Source organism: Hyaena hyaena, unplaced genomic scaffold (assembly GCF_003009895.1).
Source record: "Hyaena hyaena isolate Hyena2069 unplaced genomic scaffold, ASM300989v1 scaffold_28, whole genome shotgun sequence".
Lineage (NCBI taxonomy): Eukaryota > Metazoa > Chordata > Mammalia > Carnivora > Hyaenidae > Hyaena > Hyaena hyaena.
The window spans coordinates 4,966,992-4,988,371 of record NW_024080660.1 but is presented as its reverse complement, the minus strand read 5'-3'; the positions used below and the strand labels follow the sequence as shown (position 1 = coordinate 4,988,371).

General features: G+C 54.1%; 1 protein-coding gene across 1 annotated transcript; it reads left to right on the top strand.

Annotated features, from left to right (window-relative positions):
* Positions 1 to 2,689: 2,689 nt before the first annotated feature.
* Positions 2,690 to 20,924, top strand: NUAK2 (NUAK family kinase 2). Its single transcript, XM_039227552.1, has 7 exons — positions 2,690 to 3,053; positions 12,295 to 12,415; positions 14,843 to 14,994; positions 15,338 to 15,403; positions 17,235 to 17,354; positions 17,950 to 18,082; positions 18,753 to 20,924. The coding sequence occupies exons 1-7, from the start codon at positions 2,805 to 2,807 to the stop codon at positions 19,814 to 19,816; spliced, it is 1,905 nt and encodes a 634-aa protein (XP_039083483.1). The 5' UTR covers positions 2,690 to 2,804; the 3' UTR covers positions 19,817 to 20,924.
* Positions 20,925 to 21,380: the final 456 nt, after the last annotated feature.

The window sequence follows — 21,380 nt, the reverse complement described above, 5'->3', positions numbered from 1 at the left end:
CCGTCAGCACAGGGCCCGTCGCGGGGCTCAAACCCACGAACCGTGAGATAATGACCTGAGCCAAAGTCAGACGCTTAACTGACTGAGGCCCCCAGGCACCCCTAGCTGCTTGTTTCTAATTGCTTGCCCAGTGTGGCATCTGGTAGGCCCAAAGAATGGTTATTCCCAGAGCCCTTCCTTCAGACAGTGATCAGTGATGGGAAGTGGGGATGGGATGGTGGGGAGGCAGGATTGACATGGCTTAGCTCGGCCCAGCTTTCCCGCCACATCCGATCACATGAGCCTGGAATGTCCTAACCATCTGAAGCGGCCAAGGCCTCTGACATAATTCCTGTCAGGGAATTCTCACTTTGCTGCAACAGGGACCAGGTCTCCCTTTAAGGAATTTGAGAGCTGAGTTTCGGCAGTGAAGCTCATTTCCGAGTCGCAAGCTGTTCCGGCTCTGTCTGAGTCTGTGTCTGCCTCCTTTGCCTGTCTCTGTGGACAGACAGCAGCCAGGCCCACTCATCACTACTGTCGTGTCCTCCCCCGGGGGCCATCAGGCTGCACCTGGCTGGAACAGGGCAGATCTCTTTTCTCTGGGGTCTTTGTTCATGCCTGGCTTGCCCCCTAAACAGGGATTTACATTCTGGTCAAAGGAAGCCGAAGTGGGGTGGGGAGGACCCAGGAGATGCAGGAGGTCGATTCCCCAATGGCCATGGCCAGGTCACTGGTGGTGGAGGAAAATCAATCATCTATAGATGCTTTCACTTTAGTCTTTGAATTACATTGCACCTATGTCCCTTTGGTTCATAAGCATCCATCGAGTGCCTTTTGGCGGGGGGTAGCAATACACTAGCTGTCTTGGAGCCTTAAAAGGCCCTGTCTCTGAGAGCTGCCCCTGACCGACCTCCTCCTGTCCGGGTTCAGGGCTCTGTCCTGTCATACACCCCAAGGGCATTCCGTTCCTCTCCCATTTTGAACACATCTTCCTCTGGCTAGGACTTGCTTGTTTATTTCTCACTAAGCTAAGAATTGTCTGAGGGTAGAAACCATGTCCATCTTGTCACCATCATGTATATCCACAGGCCCAGCACCTAGTGGGCACCATTATTCGTAGAGTGAATGATTATTGTGATTAGTAAAAGGCCACAGAACTGGCTGATGACAGCAGGACTAGAACTCAGGTCTTCCAATACTCGGCCCTGTGCTTCCTCTAATCCTACCTGTGCTTCCTCTTAAGAACTCTAATCCATCTGGATGGTCCCAACTAGCTGGGCCCCCAGGATAGATGGAAACAGCAGGTCAAGAGAACTGCTACCTCGGCCTTGCTCTGTTTTCTCAGATGATTCAGAGCAAGAAGGGAGGGAGGTAGAGGGAAGAATGCCAAATTGGCTACCACCTCCTGTGGCCCCCCAGATTTGGGGAAGGGAGGTTGCTTTCCTGCCTAAGTGGATCCTCTCCAGCTACAAAGGATGCATTCTCCATCCCTAACTAATACTAGAAAGGATCAAAGGATCAGTGGAAGTAGGAAAGTGGGCAGACACTAAATGCAAAATTCAGTCACTGGGGATGTAGTCCTTCTTGATCTTTAGCATGTCCTGAATACACAATCCTCCTGTTGCGGGGCAGGGGTGGCGTAGGGGGGGTTTGCGGCTCTGAATCCCAGCTCTGCCATATTCTCACCAGCTGTATGGACTTTGGCAAGATGAGACCCACTTCAAAATATTGGGTTAGCATGAAGACTCAAAGGGAAATGTCTCTTTCTCCCTATTCCTCTTTGCACTTAGAGGAAGGAGGACTGACTATGGGTAGTTTCTTTTCATTATAAATGATTGTGCTCCAGGCCTTAAACACCAAGCCAAATCTCATGACCTACCACCAGTCCTCCTGGCTCTGCAATCACAGAGAGGAAAACTTTAAGGGGGCAGCTGTATACAGAGTTAGGAAACACAAGTTAAAATAATAGGACGGTAATGGATTTTTCAAATGGATGAGTGTTTCCCTTTGTCTGCTCCAGCTCCTTCCAGAGCTTCATAAATACCTCTATGTCTTGAAGGAGCCACTCAGCCCTAGAAGCCTTCTCTGATGAAGAGATAAGAACTTTCCAGAACCACGTTTCTGGGATACAATTAAAGTTAATCTAACTGAAGGCAGGTGGAGGGAGAGCCCTGGGAGAGCTCTCCACTAGCCCTCCCACTTGGCTGAACTCAGCCTCCATCTCTCTCCATTCCCCTCCACCCCCAACGGTTTTAAAGAAGTGGTCCGGGGATTTCATAGATTTTGGCTTGAGAGATGCCAATTACTCAGATGGAGAAATACTTTGGTGACATCTAGTACTGTCAGATTACCCCTTCGTAACAGAGAACACAGTGCAGTGGAAGGACAACAGGTGGCTCTAAGCAGGACAGAGTGCCACTCAGAAGCAAGAGCAGTTGCAGGGTCCTTCAAAAGTTCCAGATCCCAGTAGTACCATCCCGCCAAGCAGCCCCCACTGAGGTCTCCTAGCCCCCGGCCCAGGTGGGCGGGGCTCCCTTGACACCTTTCCCAGACTGGACTGGGGGAGGAGCCGGGGCCGAAGGCGCGGACGAGCCAATGCGGGCGGTTCTGGTCACACACAGCCCCCGAGGAGGCCAATGGGCGCGAAGGGGGGCGGGGCCAGGGCCTCCGGCTCTAAGCGTTTATAACAACTTGGAACGCGGCGACTTGCCGCGCGTTCTCCGGCGGCCGCGGGTTCCCAACGCTGGTGCGGGACGTGTGCCCCGGGCTCTACCTCTCCCCGCGCAGCACGTTCCCCCTCCGCCCTCGCTTACCTTCTGGCCTCCATGGAGCCGTTGGCTTTCCCCCGGCGGCCCGGCCCGGTTCCCTCGGCGGCCGCTGCCGCCCCGGCCACTGAGCTCGTCCGGCCCCTGCCCGACGGGCTCATCAAGTCGCCTAAGCCGCAGATGAAGAAGCAGGCAGTGAAGCGGCACCACCACAAGCACAACCTGCGCCACCGCTACGAATTCCTCGAGACATTGGGCAAGGGTACCTACGGGAAGGTGAAGAAGGCGCGGGAGAGCTCGGGGCGCTTGGTAAGTGCGGCTCCCTCTCGTGGCGCGGGGCGGGCGGGCTCGGGACTCGTCCGCGGGCGGTGAGAGACGGAGGCTGGGCCGGAGGCTAGTGCCTTCCTCGGTGGGGTGGCCAGTATTTAGTCTCTTTGCCATGCTGAGGGTGTGTGTGTGTGTGTGTGTGTGTGTAGTGGGGTCGGGGGTTATCCATTGCAGATACGTCTGCCCATGACTGTAGGGACAATGGTCGTAGACCCGAGAATCCCAACACTTGCCCGCATACGATGTTTGCCCAATAAGTGAGGAGGACTATTGCTGCAGGGTGCATGAAGGATAGTGCCCTATCTTGAGATGAGAAAACCCCTAAAGGAGATGAGATTTAAGTTGAATTTTGCTTGGAGCAGCCTATCCGAAAGAGTGAAATAGGAAGAGGAAGTAGAAGGTGCCAGCTCATAGTATGGATTTAGTAAATGAGAGTGTGTGGTTGAATGAATGTATGAGGTCCAGTTTCTCCACTCAGTTCTTATAATCTGGCCACCCAGCATACCGTGGCCATCTGCACTGGTGGGGGGCAAGTAAGCCTGACACTTAGGTCCTTTCCGGCTCTAAAACGACTCAGAGTTTCATGAGGATGCGTTTTTTTATTCTGGGAAATGTGAAACCAGGCTCTGGTGTAAAGACTACTGTGTCCCAAGATACCTTTGGGTGAGGGGCCTTTGCAGAAACACGTCTAGTTAATTTGCGGGTGGAGGTGGGTGGGTATAGGCAGTAGAAGTAGTAGTATTAGTAGTAGTAATCTGTGAGACGTTGAACATCTCTCTATACCATTTCCCCTTCAGCAAAGACAAACAAACAAAAAATCCCACAGCCTCCCTCACAAGCTGCTATTAGAATTGGATGGGATACAAATGTGACTTTATTATTTTTTTAATAGTTTATTGTCAAGTTGGTTTCCATATAACCCCCAGTGCTCATCCCCACAAGTGCCTTCCTCCATGCCCATCACCCCCCCATCCCTTCTCCCCCACTCCCATCAGCCCTCAGTTTGTTCTCAGCATTCAAGAGTCTCTCATGGTTTGCCTCCCTCCCTCCCTCCCCCCAACTATTTTTCCCCTTCTCCTCCCCCGTGTTCCTCCATTAAGTACAAATGTGACTTTAAATTGATCCTGATACATAGAAGTTGCAGTCAGAACTGATACTTCTATCTGGAAAGGCAAGCCCTGGAAGGGTAGCAAGTTGGCCAGAAGTTAGTTAACAAACTTGCACTTAACATGCTTAGGAATCCCCTTGGGTGCTGCTTTTAAAATACTTATTCTCTGGTTCCACTTCTAGAGGATTCTATTCCAGAGGTCTAGGATGGGGCCAGATACTTGCATCCTAGCAAGCTTTTTAGGGCAGGTGGTCTAGGGACCAGCTATTTTGCACATTCAAGTGGGTACTGGTTATGAGATGTGCATGCGTGTGTGTTTGCCCATGTGTCTGCGGTTGGCCCTATTGGCTGTGGGAGCAGTCACCTCCCCAGATTGTTTGCTTTTGCAGCCAGTAACTGGTTTGAAATTCAAGAAGTCATTTCATTGGTGAAGGAGAGTGGATGCTGGAGAAAGGGAGTGGATTATGGCCTCATCAATAGGACCGAGTATGTTTTTCCTGCTAAGGCCTGGCGCTGTCCCCAGTTGCCTGCTGCCAGGTTACAGCTATTGGGCAATCATGTACTTCCTGGCTTTCCTTTTCTTTCTCTTTCTATAAAGTGTGAGGGCCCGGTGAGGCTCCAGGGTTGAGAGACTGCTGGGTTCAGGCTTTGTCAGGCACTCAGCTGGAAAATAGCTGCTCGACGCATGTGCCTCTTGTTGAAAGACAGATTGGGCTGGGGGACTGGGGTAGCCCAGAAACTGGGAAACTGAGACTGAAGTTGAGATCCCATCAGACGTTTGACCTGGGTCACCGTATGTGCGTGTGTGTGTGGTGTGTGTCTGTGTGAGAGATCATTGATTCTGGAATGAGATAAATCAGCTTTCAGTTTTCAAACCTCAAGGCTGAAACAGGGACTCCAGCTCTTATTACATCAGAACAGAGAGAATTCAGAAGGTACTCCCTGGCTTCCTGCCTCTGGTGGTGCACAGGGACCCAAGGTCATTAGGAGTGGGCCTGCCTTGAAAGTCCCTGATCCACAGACCACCCTGTACTTCTACTGGGAACGCACTCAGAGTCTCCCTCCTTCTTGGATTGGAGCTGCCTGCTGTGCTAGTGGTTTCTCCGTTTTGGTGAGGCGTCATCTCCCCCACTCCACTCCCATCCCTGCCTCTTCACTGTCCTCCCTTAAGAGAGACTGACCTGGTGCCTCAGGATCTTCTGTGGAGGAGAAGGGCACGGGACTGGCTCAGTTCGTGAGCTAGATTCAGAGCAAAGCCTGCTGGGCGACTCCAATCCCAATATTCTCTCTCCCTTTCTAGCATACTTCTCCTTCCCAACCTATGTAGATGAGATTCTTATCAGGGGCCAGATGAAACTGTCCAGGGGGAGGGGGGAGGGGCAGGGCTAATGGCTACTCCAGGAGGGCATCAAAGGAAAAACAAATATTTGCCCTGGGTCTTCTAGTCTCCGAGCGCATTCCTGGTATCCAAATGACATTTCCTCCTGTGACTCTCCCAGCTCCCCTGACCACCCCTACCCCCAAAAGAAAAACACCTGCTCGGGGCCCTGGAATGGTAGAGTCCACCAAAGCCTTTGGGGTGATCTGCATGGCAGTCTTCTCTCCAAGGGGTGCCATGAAGAGCCTTAGGGGAGTCCAAGTGGATAGCCATCTGGGACAGAGGCTTGTGTGTCTTGTATGTCCTGGACTACTGCATGGCATTTCAAAACGTTTGAAAATGACTGAGCTGGTTTGTTTCCTTCATTGACAGTTGGGGAAACTGAGGCCAGAGAGAGGATGGGGTTTGTCCTGTGGCTGGTTAATGGCATGCCTGCGACGCAGGCTCCTGACTTGACCACCCCAGGCCATGGATGACCAACAGGGAGTCTCGGACTGCGAGATGGCCTTGAGCTGAGCCTGGGCTTGCCTCAGCGTGCTCTGTCACTCCAGTAGCTGGCCCCGGCCGCCTTCCCCAGAGCTCCAGGCGGTGCTGAGGCTGGGAAGAGTCACTGGGAAATAACTCCCACCCCCACCCATGCTGACTGTGTTGAGGGATCGCGGATGGGTGAACTACTGTACGTTCCTGGGTTTTACCTCGTCAGGAAGGCTGGGCAGCTCAGACTCAAGACTGTAAGGGTCAGACTCTCTCGCTTACCAGCTATGTGACCTCTCTATATCTCTGTTTCCTCGTCTGTCAATGAAGGAATCAGACCATATAGTGGGGATTATAATAATTCCTGCCTCGTGGAGTTCTCGGGGGGTTACATAAGATAATATATGGAAAGTGCTCAGTGCAGCCGCTGATGCACACAGTGCTATTATCCCAGCGAGGCTGGCTCTGCTTGGCCCTGCCCTCTCCTGGGATACCCCATCCTGGGTCTGTCCTGCCCCGAGCCGGAGAATGGGTCGTGCCGAGCTTCCCTAAGCCAAACTACTTTGGTCTTTGCTTTGTTCAAAGTCCTCTCCTTTAGCCTCTGCTCCCAGAGGAGGGCTCTGCCTGGCCAGCCGCCCGAGGCCTCTTGTGTGTGACGCTGCCCTCCCAGCTCCTCCCGCACCTGCCTGCTCAGCAGCAGGGAGGGAGGCTCCGGCTGCCGGCGACTCTTGTCCTTGGGCTTTGGCCAAACCACACAAGAGGGCTGAGCAGGGAAGCGCCTTCCCTGACAACCTGGCAGAGTGAGCAGGAGGGTGGCAAGGAGGGGGCGGGCAAGGCACAGGGTTTGGGGAGGCGGCTCGAGCTCCCCTCGTGCCGGGAGCCCGTTCCTGCTCCCCGCCTGGTCCTCTGGCAGGCCTGGTGAGGTGGTGAGCCACCCCCAGACCCATCCCCACTCTGCCTGGGCCGGGCCAGCCTAACCTCTCCTCCGTTATCTAAATGGGTCATCCTCGAGCTCCTTGCCCTACCTCCCAGAGAGCAGCTGCTTGGTGCAGGGCCAGAGAGGAGTCAAGGATCTTGGCTCCAACTCCTAGTGATGGCCATGACCAGAAATGCCCGGCTTGCATCCTGTCTCCTGGGACCTGGGCCCGGCACCTGGACATCTTCTTCTAAGACCTTTCTGCCATCCTCGCCTGCCTACGTCCAGATTAGTCCTGATCTGAGTTCCTGCAGGAGGGAGGGGGGCGCAACATGTATCTCCCCCAAATGTCTGTGTGTCTGTAAGTGGGACGGGGTTGCCAGTGGCCCTGCACGGCCTGGCCCAAGGCCAGTGTGAGGCATTCCCTTCTCCAGGGGTGGGAAGCAGGGAGCTAGAGGCAGGGCGGGGAACCTGCAGGGAGACTTTGTCTTGTGAGATGACCGTTTCTGCAGGCGACACTCTTAGTCTTGCACTGTAATCCCACCTCAGTGTGTCAGGGACCCTTGGAAGAGTGAGTGTGCCTTTCTGGACTTCAGTTGTTTGCCATTTGCAAAATGCAGTGGGGGAAGAAGCCTTGCTGCTTTAGCGATGTGGGGCCAGCATCTATAGGACTTTGGCCCAGACAGGTTCACACAGATCGAGCCTAGGGCCGCTAAATAAACCCGTTACAACAGTCCTTGGCCAGCACCTTCCTGGCATAGTAGCCCGTGACCCATTTCTGGGTCACGTGACCCATTTCTCAGGAGAAAATGCTAGAATTTGCAAGGGAGCTTAGAGGCCTACCAATTCGTGAATGGTTCCTTTCTTTCTGGCCTTTGCACAAGCCTTTCTCTCTGCGTATAATGCCCTGTTGCTCCTGCCTGCCTTACCACCCCTCTGCTCCCCTCCGCCCCCCGACTTGGCAAACGCCATTCATCCTTTAAGAGCTAAGAACAAAGTTTTCTCCCAGAGATGGTTTTCCCTGTTCCCCCAGGCAAAGAAAACTCTTGTCTGCGCTCCTGGAGCCCCTGGGCAGGCCGGGACCTCAGCTGTCCTGTTTGTCACACTAGACTGGCATGGATTTAATTGCCAGTCCTCCCACTAGGCTGAGGGCCTTGATGTAGGGACTATCCAATGTTTCTCTAAATTTCTAACACCTGGCGCAGCACCAGGCACATAGTAATATTTAGCAGATGTTTGAGGCATAAATGCCCTTTCAGTTTTCAGATAAGGGCATTAAAACTAGCCACGCCAGTTAACCAGCTCATTTAAGCGACTTGTCGTGAGTTGCATGGCGCCCTAGGGACAAATAAGGGCCAGATACCTGTGCTCTTGATATCCACTCCACTGCTCCAGCATTCACATTCACATTATCACATAATTGTTGTGCCTGGGTTTCCTGCCCCCTCTGAGTAGGGTGGCCGTATAATGTATCATCTAAACTTGGGTACTTCGGGAGTAAAAGGGGCTCTATTAATAATTATACCGGGATGAACCAGAATTATCTCCAGCCATGTGGCCTTCCTACCTCTGGGTGATCCATTCAGCAATCGTTACCCTCCTCCTTTTTTTTTTTTTTAATTTTTATTTACTTCTGAGAGACAGCATGAGCAGGGGAGGGTCAGAGAGAGAGGGAGACACAGAATCTGAAACAGGCTCCAGGCTCTGAGCTGCCAGCACAGAGCCTGATGCGAGGCTTGAACCCATGATCCGCGAGATCATGACCTGAGCCAAAGTCGGACACTCAATCAACTGAGCCACCCAGGCGTCCCGAGCCACCCAGGTGTCCTGACCCTCCTCCTTGACTCTAGTTAGTTTGTTCTAATCCTAGAACATAGTTGCCCAACCAACTTGCAGATGAGAACAAAGGTCCCTCGAATTAGTCCTTGTAACCGAGGTTGACTCTCCACCCATGGCTGGGAAGAAGGGCAGAAAATCTTATCTGGGCACCGGTCCCATCAGTCGGGGATCAGCCCAATGACTTAGCCAATAACTATTTATTTGTGATTTGTGTTCACCAGTAAACAGTTGGTGAATGCTCTCTGTAAGCGGAGCTCCCTCTAGGCCTGAGCTGTTGCTGTAGCTCCTTGACTTTGAGAAGCCAGCCAGCACATGGCTAGGGGCCTGTCCTGTGGAGCAGGGATCGGCTGGGGAAGAGTGGCCCAGCCCTACCAAGGCAGTGACACATCGTTCTTCTGGTACGTCACCTGCTGGGAGGCCTGGTGACGTACCTCATTTTCTTCATAGGAAGTACCAACCAAGCTGTAGCCTTCTAGGACCTAATGTGAATAACTTGAGGTGGAGGGGTATGGGGGCGCTTGGAGGGGGGGGGCGGTCTCTGACCTGGCCCTCTGAGGCCAGAGCACAGGTTTGCAGGAGGATGCAACTGTTTGCTGAGGATGAACAATTCTGAATTGGAATCCCAGACTTCCAGAGTTGAAAGTTGAAAGAAATGGATCTTGGGGCTCAACTTCTATACTCTCTACCCATTCGGGGACTCCTAGCACTGCTCGGATCCCCCTTTTTTGGAACCTCGTTTCTTTTAGGGCCTTATCTTTGTTAGACTTCTCCCTCTAAGCCTATGATAGATGATTTATCTCATTATTATATAGGTTTGTGTGTAAACAGTTGCAATATGCCTATGTGCATCTTAAGCTCTCAACTGTTTCTGTTGTGTGATTTTTTATGTGATTTTTTTTTTTTTACTGTCTATGAACACAATGTTTATTGCTCTTGATCTGAAGAGCTTATAGGACTTTTATCTGTTGTCTGATTTTTAAAACAAGGAAGTTTAGAAAAGAATTAGTCCATAGTTCTTCAGGGAAAGAGAAAGGGGTGTGGACAGAAGGGTGTGCTAGAATGATAGAATCCTCATGGTTGGAAGAGGATTCAGACCCTTACGTCCTGATCCCCACCCCTCTGTTCAGTTCTCAGCCAGAGCTTTTTCTGCTTGGCTCATCAGGGTGGTTTGGGGCAGAAGGGGGGTGGGAGGTGGGGGGGTGGTGGAGAAAGGCGCTGAGAGGCAGCCCTGTCCCCTGCAGCTGCAGCAGGGGCCTCTCCGGCATCTTGGGGACGAGGCCCCCTGATGACAAGTCCCTCCTGCTGCCATTGTCCTCCCTGCCCTGCTCTGGGAGGACACAAGAGCCTGGCCTCCCCTCTTTCACGGATGCAGCTCCAGGGGAGGAGAGGGCCAGGGGCACGCCATCCCTGGCCCGTTGCCGGGGCGACCGGGCCTGGCCATTGTGAGCAGCTCCCCTTGTGGGATTAAGGCTGTTCCGCATTCTTGTCCGATGGGGAGCTCGGCCACTGTCCCCTCAAGCCGGAAGCCATTGTCTGCCTCCAGAGCCCTGTGAAAGGGCGGATTAGAGGCCCCGCCCCTGGAGCTGTGGTTTCCTTTTTCTCCCTGTCGCCTGGAAAACCTTGAGGGGAGGCAAACCCTCCTGGGAAACTGAATGAGGAGCAGTTTACCTCAGGCTGTGCTGTCGGATTTTTTCACAACGTGTCCACCTCCCCCGAAAAGAAAATCTTGAATTTACCATCCGTGACCTTGGACAGGACCTGTCAGGAACTGACCAGCCCTGTGACACCCTGCCCACACCCACCCTACCCAGAGCCTGAGCACCCCCCACCCCCGCCCCTCCACTTGTGGACCGAGCTCATCTCACACCATGAGAGCAGGAAAGCACCTCACACTTAGTTCAGCCTTTTCACAGAAAAGAAAACCGAGGCTCAGAGCGAGGCTCGGAGCGGGGGCGGGACTTGCTCACTAGGGCTCTGGGGACAGCGACAGAGCCCAGAGCTGGGAGGAAGTCCCCTGACCCCTGACTCCCCAGGCCCTCTCTCTTTCTGTCCCTGCCACTGGGTTGCTGAGTGGGACGGAGCAGAGAAAGAACAGAGACTCCTCAGCATCTAAGAGTTCTGCTTCCCAGCGATGGCATCTTGACACTTCTTTCTCCATTTCCTGTCACCTCCGCCCTTCCTGTACTCACCACACTTAACAGCCCGAAGGCTGACTCCTTTTGTGGTATTTTCACCTTTGCAGAGGAGATCGCAAAGCCCCGAGGACACTGTCTAGTTGTTTGTTTGTTGCTAAGAGAGGGACATTCCTTACCTAGACTGAAGGGTCTGGTGTTGTTTTGATGTTTTTGGTAGAAAAATATATAGAACAGGGGTGCCTGGGTGGCTCAGTCAGTTAAGCATCCGGCTTCGGCTCAGGTCATGATCTCATGGTTTGTGGGTTCGAGCCCCGCATCGGGCTCTGTGCTGACAGCTAGCACAGAGCCTGGAGCCTGTTTTAGATTCTTTCTGTATCTCCCTCTCTCTCTGACCCTCCCCTGCTCTCTCTCTCTCTCTCTCTCGCTGTCTCTCTCAGAAATAAATAAAACATTAAGAATTTTAAAAAAAAAAGAAAAAGAAAAATATACAGAACATATAACTTAAAGTTCGGTGACCTATTAGGTCCAATGACAGTGTTGTGTAACCATCAGTCTTATCCATTTCCAAAATCTTTTCATCACCCCAGACAGAAACTCCCGGCAGCCACTACCCCTAATCCTGCCTCTACCAGCCCCCACCCCCCACCTCTACCCATCCCCCTACCCTGGTCATCTCTAGTCTACTTGCTGTCCTATGCGTGTGTCTAATCTGGTCACCTCGTATAAGGAGAATGGAACATTTGCCCTTGTGCATCTGGCTTCTTTTAATTAGCATTAGGGGTCAAAGTCCCTTCATGTTTGACTGGTTAGTAGCTGTATGACTTTGAACAGGTCATTTCACCTCTCTGGGTACCGGTTTTCCCCATCTTTACATGAGGGTGATGAAACTCTGTGTGGCTGCTTCTCAGGGCTGTTGGGAGGACCAGTGTTCTTTCTAATGCAGCACGTGCTCATTCAGTGCCTACTGTGTGCCAGGCACCACGCGTGGCATCAGGGATCAGTGTCGAGCAAAGCTGACCTAATTGTCATCATGGCACAGTATGGTAAATTTGCTTTGTAAATCACAAAGCATGGGCCTTACAAATGCAGGTTGCACTTTCCTTGTTCATCCGTGGACTCTGAGCGAGGTCAACGGCCCATAGTCCTGTCTGCTGTGTAGACTGCACCCAACCCAGGTTTAAACCTTCTCTAGGGAAGGGGCTCTCCAGCCTCTCTCTCATGTACCCTGGTGGGGGATGGAATGGCTTCGCTGGGTGCACGCTCTGGCCTTCCCGGCAGCCGCAGGTGGCCAGGGACAGAACTCCCAGAATATCTTAAGGATGCCTTTCTCTGCCCAAACCTTCTCTTCAGTCTCCTGCATTCTCTGTTCCCAGGTGGCCATTAAGTCAATCCGGAAAGACCGAATCAAAGATGAGCAAGACTTGATGCACATTCGGCGAGAGATTGAGATCATGTCATCACTCAACCACCCCCACATCATTGCCATCCATGAAGGTACAGTGGCAGGGCATTCGAAGCAGTGTGTGTGTGTGTGTGTGTGTGTGTGTAGGAGCAGTCAGAACAGAACACAAAGAAGTGGAAAAGACCTAGGTTTTAAGAGTTGGACAAAAGGTGCATTTGAAACCCAGCTCTATGACTTTGGGCAACTAATTGAATTAGGCTTTGGGTGGGCCTCCGTTCCTCATTTGTAGAATGGGACAGTCCCACCTACCTCACAGGCTAGTTGCAAAGATCAAATGAAATGTCACTGTGTATTTAGCTCACAGGAGGAACTCCGTGGACTATAGGCTTTCTTGTTATTGTTAGGTTTTCCATAATTGAACACTACCTCCCCAACCCGAGGAGATCCTTAGCGTTCTGGGGGAGGCTGGAACATTTGGAGAGGCCGGCACCTGTCTCAGGTGCGTAGGTGTCATCCTTCACACATCCCAAGAGCCAGGCCTCTGAGAAGCTGACCTGTACTCTGAACCATTCCTGCCATGGGGCTGGCTCCTACCTTTTCTCATCTTTCTTAGCCTTCTCTTGCTCTGACATCAGTGCTGGCTTTCTATTCCATCTGTCCCATTCCCTGTGACCCAGACAACAAAGTGAGCAAGAGAGGGTGACGAGTAAGAGAGGGGGAGCACCCTCCCACACACACCTGTCTGCTTCCAGCCTTTACATAATACCAGTTAGGTGGGAATCAAGCCATAGCAGTAGCAGCAGGAGGAAGGGAGGGAAGGCTGTGACTTTGCCCTCTGTCTGAATATTCCTGGTGGAAAGTAAGACAGAAGTCTCCTCTCTTAGGTTCTGTTCATAGGCAGATGAAGAGCAGAGCTACTGACATGGCCCTGTGGCCTGAGCCTGTCCCACGGGGATCCCAGGCAAATGGCTGAGAAGGCTAATTGTATCCCTCTGTATCTCCCCGAGGCAAGAGTGGGTAGATGACAGAGTATTGGTTAAGCCAGGTTGAGCTTGGTGACTGGGCAGAGAGAGTGTGTGTGCACGAATTCTCCCCCACACCCATACCTCTATCTCAGGCTGGGAACTGAATCTTGAAGCTGAGCCTGTGGATTTGCCAGCACCATGGATTCCGCAGTTGTAGGGATGTCACAGTCACTGGGTGACAGGCAGGCCCCTCACCCCATCCATCCCCTGCCAGTCTTCAGGGGATCTGAACTAGGAGGAGGCTCCAGTCTTGGGAATCTAGCTGCTCCCCAGAATGTCCTCTGGCTGGCTCTTGACTTTCAGTTTCATGACACAAAGGGTGGATGCACCCCTACAGACATAGGGAGGAGCCACTGCAGTGGGATCTCATCTAGATCCTCCCAGGGGATTGGAGCACCACGCATCAGGTCCACTCACTCACTTGGGAGTGGAAAAGAGCACAGTCCTCCTGGCGCCTGGCCATATGTCCCATAGCCTGGCACCTGGGATTCCTCTTGGGAAGAAGCCTCTTCTCTCAGCTCCTTGTCACAGGCTAGACAACAGTGCCTCTGGGGCTGGCTGAGCAAGCCAAACTCCTAGGACTCGTTTGACACAAAGATGCAATGTCACAGACGTACATGCCCTGACACGTACCCAGCCAAAGGGCCAGTTGGGCAAACCGGTCCTTCCCTACCTTTCCAGGCGGCTAGAGCCAGGACAAAGCCTAAATGCCACGTGAGCTTGGGGTAGGCTGATTGCCAGGAAGTCAAAGATGCTGAGGGTAATAGATACCTAGCTCAGCTTTCCATGGTACTGTATAGTTTACAGACCACCTTCATACCCCTTTTCATCCCCCTTCTGCTCCTGAAGGCAAACATTATTATGGTAATTATTTTTCAAGTTTATGCACGAGGAGACCGATCATAAATATAACAGTAGGTACCATTTATTGAGAGCTTGTTTCTATGACTAACCCTCCACCACCTTGCTCGCCCAGCCCTAGAGAGGTCACTGACTTTTCTCTGTTTCTTACCCAGTCCTGTGAGGTTGCCCTGATCGCCCACTCTTCAGAGGAGAAAATGGAGGCACAATGGTCAAATAACTTGCCAAAGTCACCCAGCTAGAAAGTGATGGGGCCAGGATTTAAACCCCAACCCTGCATTCATAAGGGCAAAAAAAGTATCAGATTTTGAACCAGAAAACCTGACTTTGCCTTCTCATCCATTGATCCCTGCCTTCCTAGGAAATTTGCAGGGTCGTTTTACGACTCCTGAACTTCCAAAGAGAAGGAGGCTAGGCCAGCTCCCTTGGCCTTATTGCCTCATGGTTCCTGCAAGGCGTTGAGAGCTTCAGAGGCCCCTTTTCCTGCTCTTACTTGCCACTGTCCCATCCCGTTGGCAGACATCCCTGCAGAGAGGTCCCATTGGGTTTGGGGCCAGGGAGGCGTGTGTGACCCCCCAGTGGGGAACAGTGTACTCTGGAAGGGCCTGACGTTCCTGCCTTGCTCTGCCCCAGTGTTTGAGAACAGCAGCAAGATTGTGATCGTCATGGAGTACGCCAGCCGGGGCGACCTGTACGACTACATCAGCGAGCGGCAGCGGCTCAGCGAGCAGGACGCCCGCCATTTCTTCCGGCAGATCGTCTCCGCCGTGCACTACTGCCACCAGGTGAGCGCCCTCCTGCCCGGCCCTCCTGCCTGTTCTCAGGGCCGCTTGGCACCGGACAGATTCCATGATCCATCCAGGATCCCACAGGGAGATAGAAACAGAGGCAAAACTCCATCTGGACTCGGGGCCTGGGGGATGTTGGGGCCTCCGGCCTGAGGCCCTTGGGAGTGGAAGGGCCTGTGTCTGTCTGCACTGTGCTCCGACAGATGGGTGTCCCTAGCCGACCTGTGCTCCTCTAGCTCAGCCCCTGTTGTGTTCACCTCACTTTCCAGGCTAGGCCTGCATGGCCTCCTGACCCTCCTGGCAACCTCCCCTGACCATCCTTCCTCCCTTTCTCTTTTAGAATGGGATTGTCCACCGTGATCTCAAGCTGGAGAATATCCTCTTAGATGCCAATGGAAATATTAAGGTGAGCCCCACCTCTTGTTTCCGGAAGCTTCCCCACCCCACCACAGCACTTATCTCTAAGTGCTTAGGGGACTCCAGAGGAGTTGAGCAAAGCTGAGACTTAGATGTTAGTAGCAGTAGAGAACTCAGCCATCATCCTTTCCAGGACCTCTTTTTACGGATGATAAACAGAGGCCTCAAGATAATGGGTGACTTATTCAAGATCCCATGGCAAGGGAGGGGCTGAGCCTGGGCTAGAACCAAGGTCTTCGGACTCCTCAGCCACTGCTCTTGACGTCAGAGGCTAACTAGAGTCTAGATCTAGGATCAGCTTTTGCACATAACCTTGGGACTGTCAGGGAGAGAGGGTCACGGCCCGAGTTTCCCCCACCTGCCTGCACGCACACACATGTGCACATGCACATGCACCTCTTGCAGTTGGGTAGCCCTTTGGGTCTTTTCTCCATAGACCACGCATCCCAGCACCGGCTTTCTGCCTCCTGCAGCTGCCGAATCCCCATGCCTCAGTAGTTAAGCTTGGGTCTGAGACGTTCATGCTGATGAGATAAACTCAGATCTCAGGGCTGGAAGAGGGAAAGGGCAAAGGCTGGTCCCTGCAGGTACCTGGGAGGGCTTTGATCTTGCACTCGGATGCCACTCAGGATCTTCCTGAACTCAGGACACAGGCCCTTCCCTTTAGTGGCCCTTGACCTCATGCCTTGAAGCGCCTTGGTACTGAGTTGATTCCCCTTACCCAGCCAATTCCCGGAGCAGGTGGAGCTTTCTTTGATGCTAAGCAGGGGAGGGGAGCCAGAGCCAATAAACTCACATAACCAGACAGGCACGCACTTTCCCATCTGTACCAATCATATGCCTCTTTATGGGCTTCAAATGGTAACTGCTTGATAAGAGGCCAGTAAAACCATAAATGAGGGAGCCAGAGTTTCATAAACAGCCCCTCCCCACCCTGGGCACACATGACCTTCTGCTGGGGGTGAAGAGGCAGGGAGAAGCAGGGCATTGGCCTCTGCTTGTATCTGAGGGCAGTTAGGGAAGAGGGTCTCCCTGGGAAGTGAGAAGATGGGCTTGGGCCCTCTCAGTATCAGATGGCTCAGGGAGTCCTAGAAGAAGATTTCTTCTCCTGGGCTATAACCACAGCTCTGATCTTTGTTCTGACTTCACTATTGCTTCTTAGTCCTACTGGGCTGACCCCCATCCCCCGCCCCCAGGTCTGGGCAGAGATGAGCCCTTTGCTAGGAAGGGCAGCCTTGCATGGTAATCACTGGTGGGGCTGGCTTGCTTCCGAGGGCCATGGGGTTGGCATGAGAAGTTGATTCTCTCCATGTATCTGGAGGACCCTTCCTTTAGTCACTAGGTGTCTGTTGAGTCCCATCCCCTAAGAGCTGCAGGAGGGGTGGGGGCAGAAGGAGGTGAGCATGGGGAACATGCTGACAAGACAGCATGAGGAGGAAGACTGATGAGCAGGGACTACAGCCAACCATTGGGCTTCGTGGTCTTGGGGGAGGTGGGCTTGCCAGGTCTGGAGGATGTTTATAGGCAGGAGAGTGCATCGCTGGAGTGGGGTACAGCATGAACAAAGGGGCCTGGGGAACAGTGAGGACCCTGGAGCCCCCACACGCCTAGGCATTCCTCATTGACGTAACCTCCGCGAGGCTCTCTCTTGCAGGGTCTGAGCTATCGTCAGTGCCACAGGGGACAGGGGTCACAGGCACCCTTTCCTCCTCCTGCAAGGACCGGGGTTTCCCTGGGATCTGGAAAGGGGCGGGCTGAAGAGCTGCAGAACAATCCAGGCCTTGGTGTGATCCCCGCCTGTATTTGACCTGACCCTACAGATTGCAGACTTCGGACTCTCCAACCTCTACCGCCAGGGTGAGTTCCTACAGACGTTCTGCGGGAGCCCCCTGTACGCCTCACCTGAGATCGTCAACGGGAAACCCTACACGGGCCCGGAGGTGAGTCTCTACTCTCCACCCACCCTGCCTCAGCACCCCCTATGGCTCTAGATCCTCCGACAGAGGTGGGCTAGCTTTCCAGCTTCTTCCTTCCTTCAGAGACCAAAGCTCAGCGCCGCCCCCCCTCCCCCCAACCTGGCCCTTCACACAACAGTAGTGACTTACCAGGTCCTCACAGGAGCAGTAAAACTGGGACAAGGACTTGTCTCCTGACCCCTGGTCTGGTTTGGTGCCCCCTCACCCTCCCAGTTCCCGTTCTCTTTCCTGGCACCCAGCCAGGCTGCCTGGAGATGTGGGTACTCTCACAACCACCTGTCCTAGCCCAGAAGGATGACCTCACCCCTGCTCTTGTCAGTGGCTGTCCCTCCCAAGGCAGGTGATTGACCACACCTTTCCTCATGAACCTCAGTCCCTTCTACAGTGTCACCCGCATTGCTCCTGGGTACTAGAGGGAGGTGGCCCTCAGATGCCCCGGCCCCTAAGTTCTCCAGCGTGTACCCCTTTCTTCTCTGGTGTTCTCAGAAGCCCTACAGCCTGTGGCGTGCAGGCATCCCTGCTGACACGCTCCCTCTCTCTCTCGCCCTCCCTCCCTCAGGTGGACAGCTGGTCCTTGGGTGTCCTCCTGTACATCCTGGTGCATGGCACCATGCCCTTTGATGGGCAGGACCATAAGACGCTGGTGAAACAGATCAGCAACGGGTCCTACCGGGAGCCGCTTAAACCCTCCGGTGAGTGAGGGGCATGAGTCTTCTCATCCAGGCCCCGTGTGTCCCCCCCCAGCTCCTGAGGCAGAACCAAGCAAGGGCAGGGAAGAGGACGACCCACTGTCGATGGGGTTGGCTCCCCTCCCCCACCTCCTGCTGTCATCTCTCTGCTTCCAGTATCTGTGACCTCCGTCCGAGGAGGAAGGGGTATCTCTTCTCTCCATTGTGAGATGCTATATCCTCTTTGGGAAGGGCTTCTGGTAGTTGAACTTGGACCGTCTTTGCTGCTGATGAGACTTTTCCTCATCCTTGGAAGTCTCTGTCCTTTCACACTGGGCAGAGAAGGGAGGAAGAAGGGTGTGAGAACCTTGGTTTACACTTGAGCACAGTCCCTACCCTCAGGGTTGCATTCAGCCAAGAGAAGGAGAGTACACTAACGTACAAGGCTAAGGAAGGGGCCGGGGTCCTGAGGGGTCGAGGGATGGAAGAAGAAACGGGCAGAGTCCATCCCTGCAAGCTGGAGGCTGTGGGGAGCCACCTGGGCGGTGGTGTGTACGGAGCGCAGGTGGGAATGGACATATCTGACCCAGGAGTGAGAAGTCTTAGCCCAAAATGGGGGGAGACCAGCGATAGGGGCTGCAGGGTGCCCGTTCTCGCAGCTGCCATTCTAAAGCCCCTGTCTCTTGTCTTCCAGATGCCTGTGGCCTGATCCGGTGGTTGTTAATGGTGAACCCCACCCGCCGAGCCACCCTGGAGGATGTGGCCAGTCACTGGTGGGTCAACTGGGGCTATGCCACCTGTGTGGGGGAGCAGGAGGCTCTGCACGAGGGCGCGCACCCTGGCGGCGAGTCTGGCCGGGCCTCCGTGGCTGACTGGCTCCGGCGGTCGTCTCGCCCCCTCCTGGAGAATGGGGCCAAGGTCTGCAGCTTCTTCAAGCAGCACGCGCCTGGAGGCGGGGGCATCGCGCCAGGCCTGGAGCGCCAGCACTCACTCAAGAAGTCCCGCAAGGAGAACGACATGGCCCAGTCTCTCCAGGGGGACCTGGCTGACGATCCCTGTCCCCGCCCCAGCAGAGGCAGCCTCAAGCTGCCAAAGGGCATTCTCAAGAAGAAGTCACCGGCCTTGTCAGAAGGGGCGAGGGCAGACCCCGAGCCCGGCCTGGGCCCCGCAAGCCCAGGACAGGCCGTCCCCCTGCTCCCCAGGAAGGGCATCCTCAAGAAGTCTCGGCAGCGGGAATCTGGCTACTACTCGTCTCCTGAACCCAGTGAGTCCGGGGAGCTCCTGGATGCAGGCGACGTGTTTGTGAGTGGGGACTCCGAAGAGCAGAAGCCCCCCCAGGCTCCAGGGCGGCCCCTCCATCGCAAAGGCATTCTCAAGCACAATGGCAAGTTCTCGTGCGCAGCCCTGGAGCTCCCAGCCCCCACCACCTTTGGCTCCCTGGACGAACTGGCCTCCCCTCACCCTCTGGGCCGGGCCAGCCGCCCCTCGGGGGCTATGAGCGAGGAGAGCATCCTGTCCTCTGAGTCCTTTGACCAGCTGGACTTGCCTGAACGGCTCCCGGACCCCCTGCTGCGGGGCTGCGTGTCTGTGGACAACCTCATGGGGCTCGAGGAACCCCCCGCAGAGGGCCCTGGAAACAGGGGCCTGAGGCGCTGGTGGCAGGAGCCCCTGGGGGATAGCTGCTTTTCCCTGACAGACTGCCAGCAGGTGACCGAGGCCTACCGCCAGGCACTGGGGGTCTGCTCAAAGCTCAGTTGAGGGTCGGCGGCGCTGCCCCATCCTGGCTAGGCTCTAAAATGCAGCTGCACCCTGACGGGAGACCACCACCTCTTCCCCTGCCTCCTAAGACTAGTATCCCGGCCAGGAAGGCCGAGGTGGTTTGCACTTGAGCCCTAGAGAGGGCTGGATGGGAAGTGGGCAAGTCAAGTGCATTGAGGGTTCCAGGTCTTTGGCCCTGTGGGGCGGAGAAGAGTGCAGAGGGAAAGCTAGTGGAGAGAGGAGGGGAAGGCCTGTGGCCCAGGGTCCAGGCTGCCCGCCTCTGGTTCACACGGTAGAGCCACAGACACCAGGAAGGAACACTCTCGCAGAGCCAGTCTTCTTCCTTGCAGTAAGTTTTGTGCATGGTGACTTCTGCTAAGGTGGGAATGGAAACTCTTCAGATTCAGGTGCCATCCCCACCAACCACTAAAACTGGAATGTGGCATCCCCTGAATGTGCCTGGGGTGTCCTAGGAATGGTCTCCTAAGGCGCACCCTTCTTTATTTTATCTCAACAGTAAGAGAACACAGCCTCTATTTCCTCGAAAGTTCTCTCCTCTTTCCCATCCTCCAAACCCGGCCCAAGCCTCTTCGAGTCGCTGCTAGGGATCTAAAAGACTTGAAAAGGCTCAGGCTGCTGCTATCGAACTTCATCTCAAGGGGCCCAGGTTCTCCTGGACCCCACCTTAGACCTCAAAGACTCTGAAGCTCTCTGGCCTCCAAGCTGCTCCTGCTACTGAGAACAGATGCATCTATTGCTCTGGGCTTTCTGGACCCTGGGATGCCCTTATTTATTTTTATGTGTTCAGCCCTGTGGTTTTTTTTTTTTTTTTTTTTTTTTTTAAGTGACTCTAGCTCTTTTCAATAATGTGAATACTACGTTCTGGGGAAATCCACTGTGACGCCTCCGTTTTGTGAACAGGGAGAGGGTTTTGCAGTGATTCCCTACTGATCATGGGGGGAGGGGATCAATCACATGTCCCACCGCACTGTCAGGAGGGGGTCTCTGGCTCCTTCCCACCATAATTCTGTCTACCTGATGGTCCCTCTTCCCTTCCTCTGTGGCCAGAAAGAACCCCTCCATTAAAACCAGAACCGTGATTGAAAAATAGCCTCTGTTGGTCTGTTTGGGGGTGGGGGGTGCAGGCCTTTGACTCTTAACCCACATTTTCCATGGAAACTGGGGCACCTGCCTAAGAAAAGCAAAACAGCAGCAACAGCAAAAGTCCAGCTCTTAGTTCCAAAAGGCTCCCGAGCTGTGGCCATCTGCGGTTCTAGCCCACCGAGCACACAGGTGGGAGAACCCTGGAATGGGGCTCCCACCTCGCTCTTCGCCCTCAGCGGTGAAGGAAGGGCCGAGTCTGGTGGATTATACCGCCCTGCCCTCACCCGCCCCTCCCGCCTCTCCCACCCCTCCCCCAGCCATCTCTGTCCCCCGCAGCTTGAAGACAACCCCTCTGCCTTTATTCTCTCCCTCCAAGAAATCCCCTTTCCTCCAGTGCTGGGCAGCTGCTACCCTTTGGGCCCCCACCGCCAGACTCCTCCTGGCCGGGAAGTAAAGAATG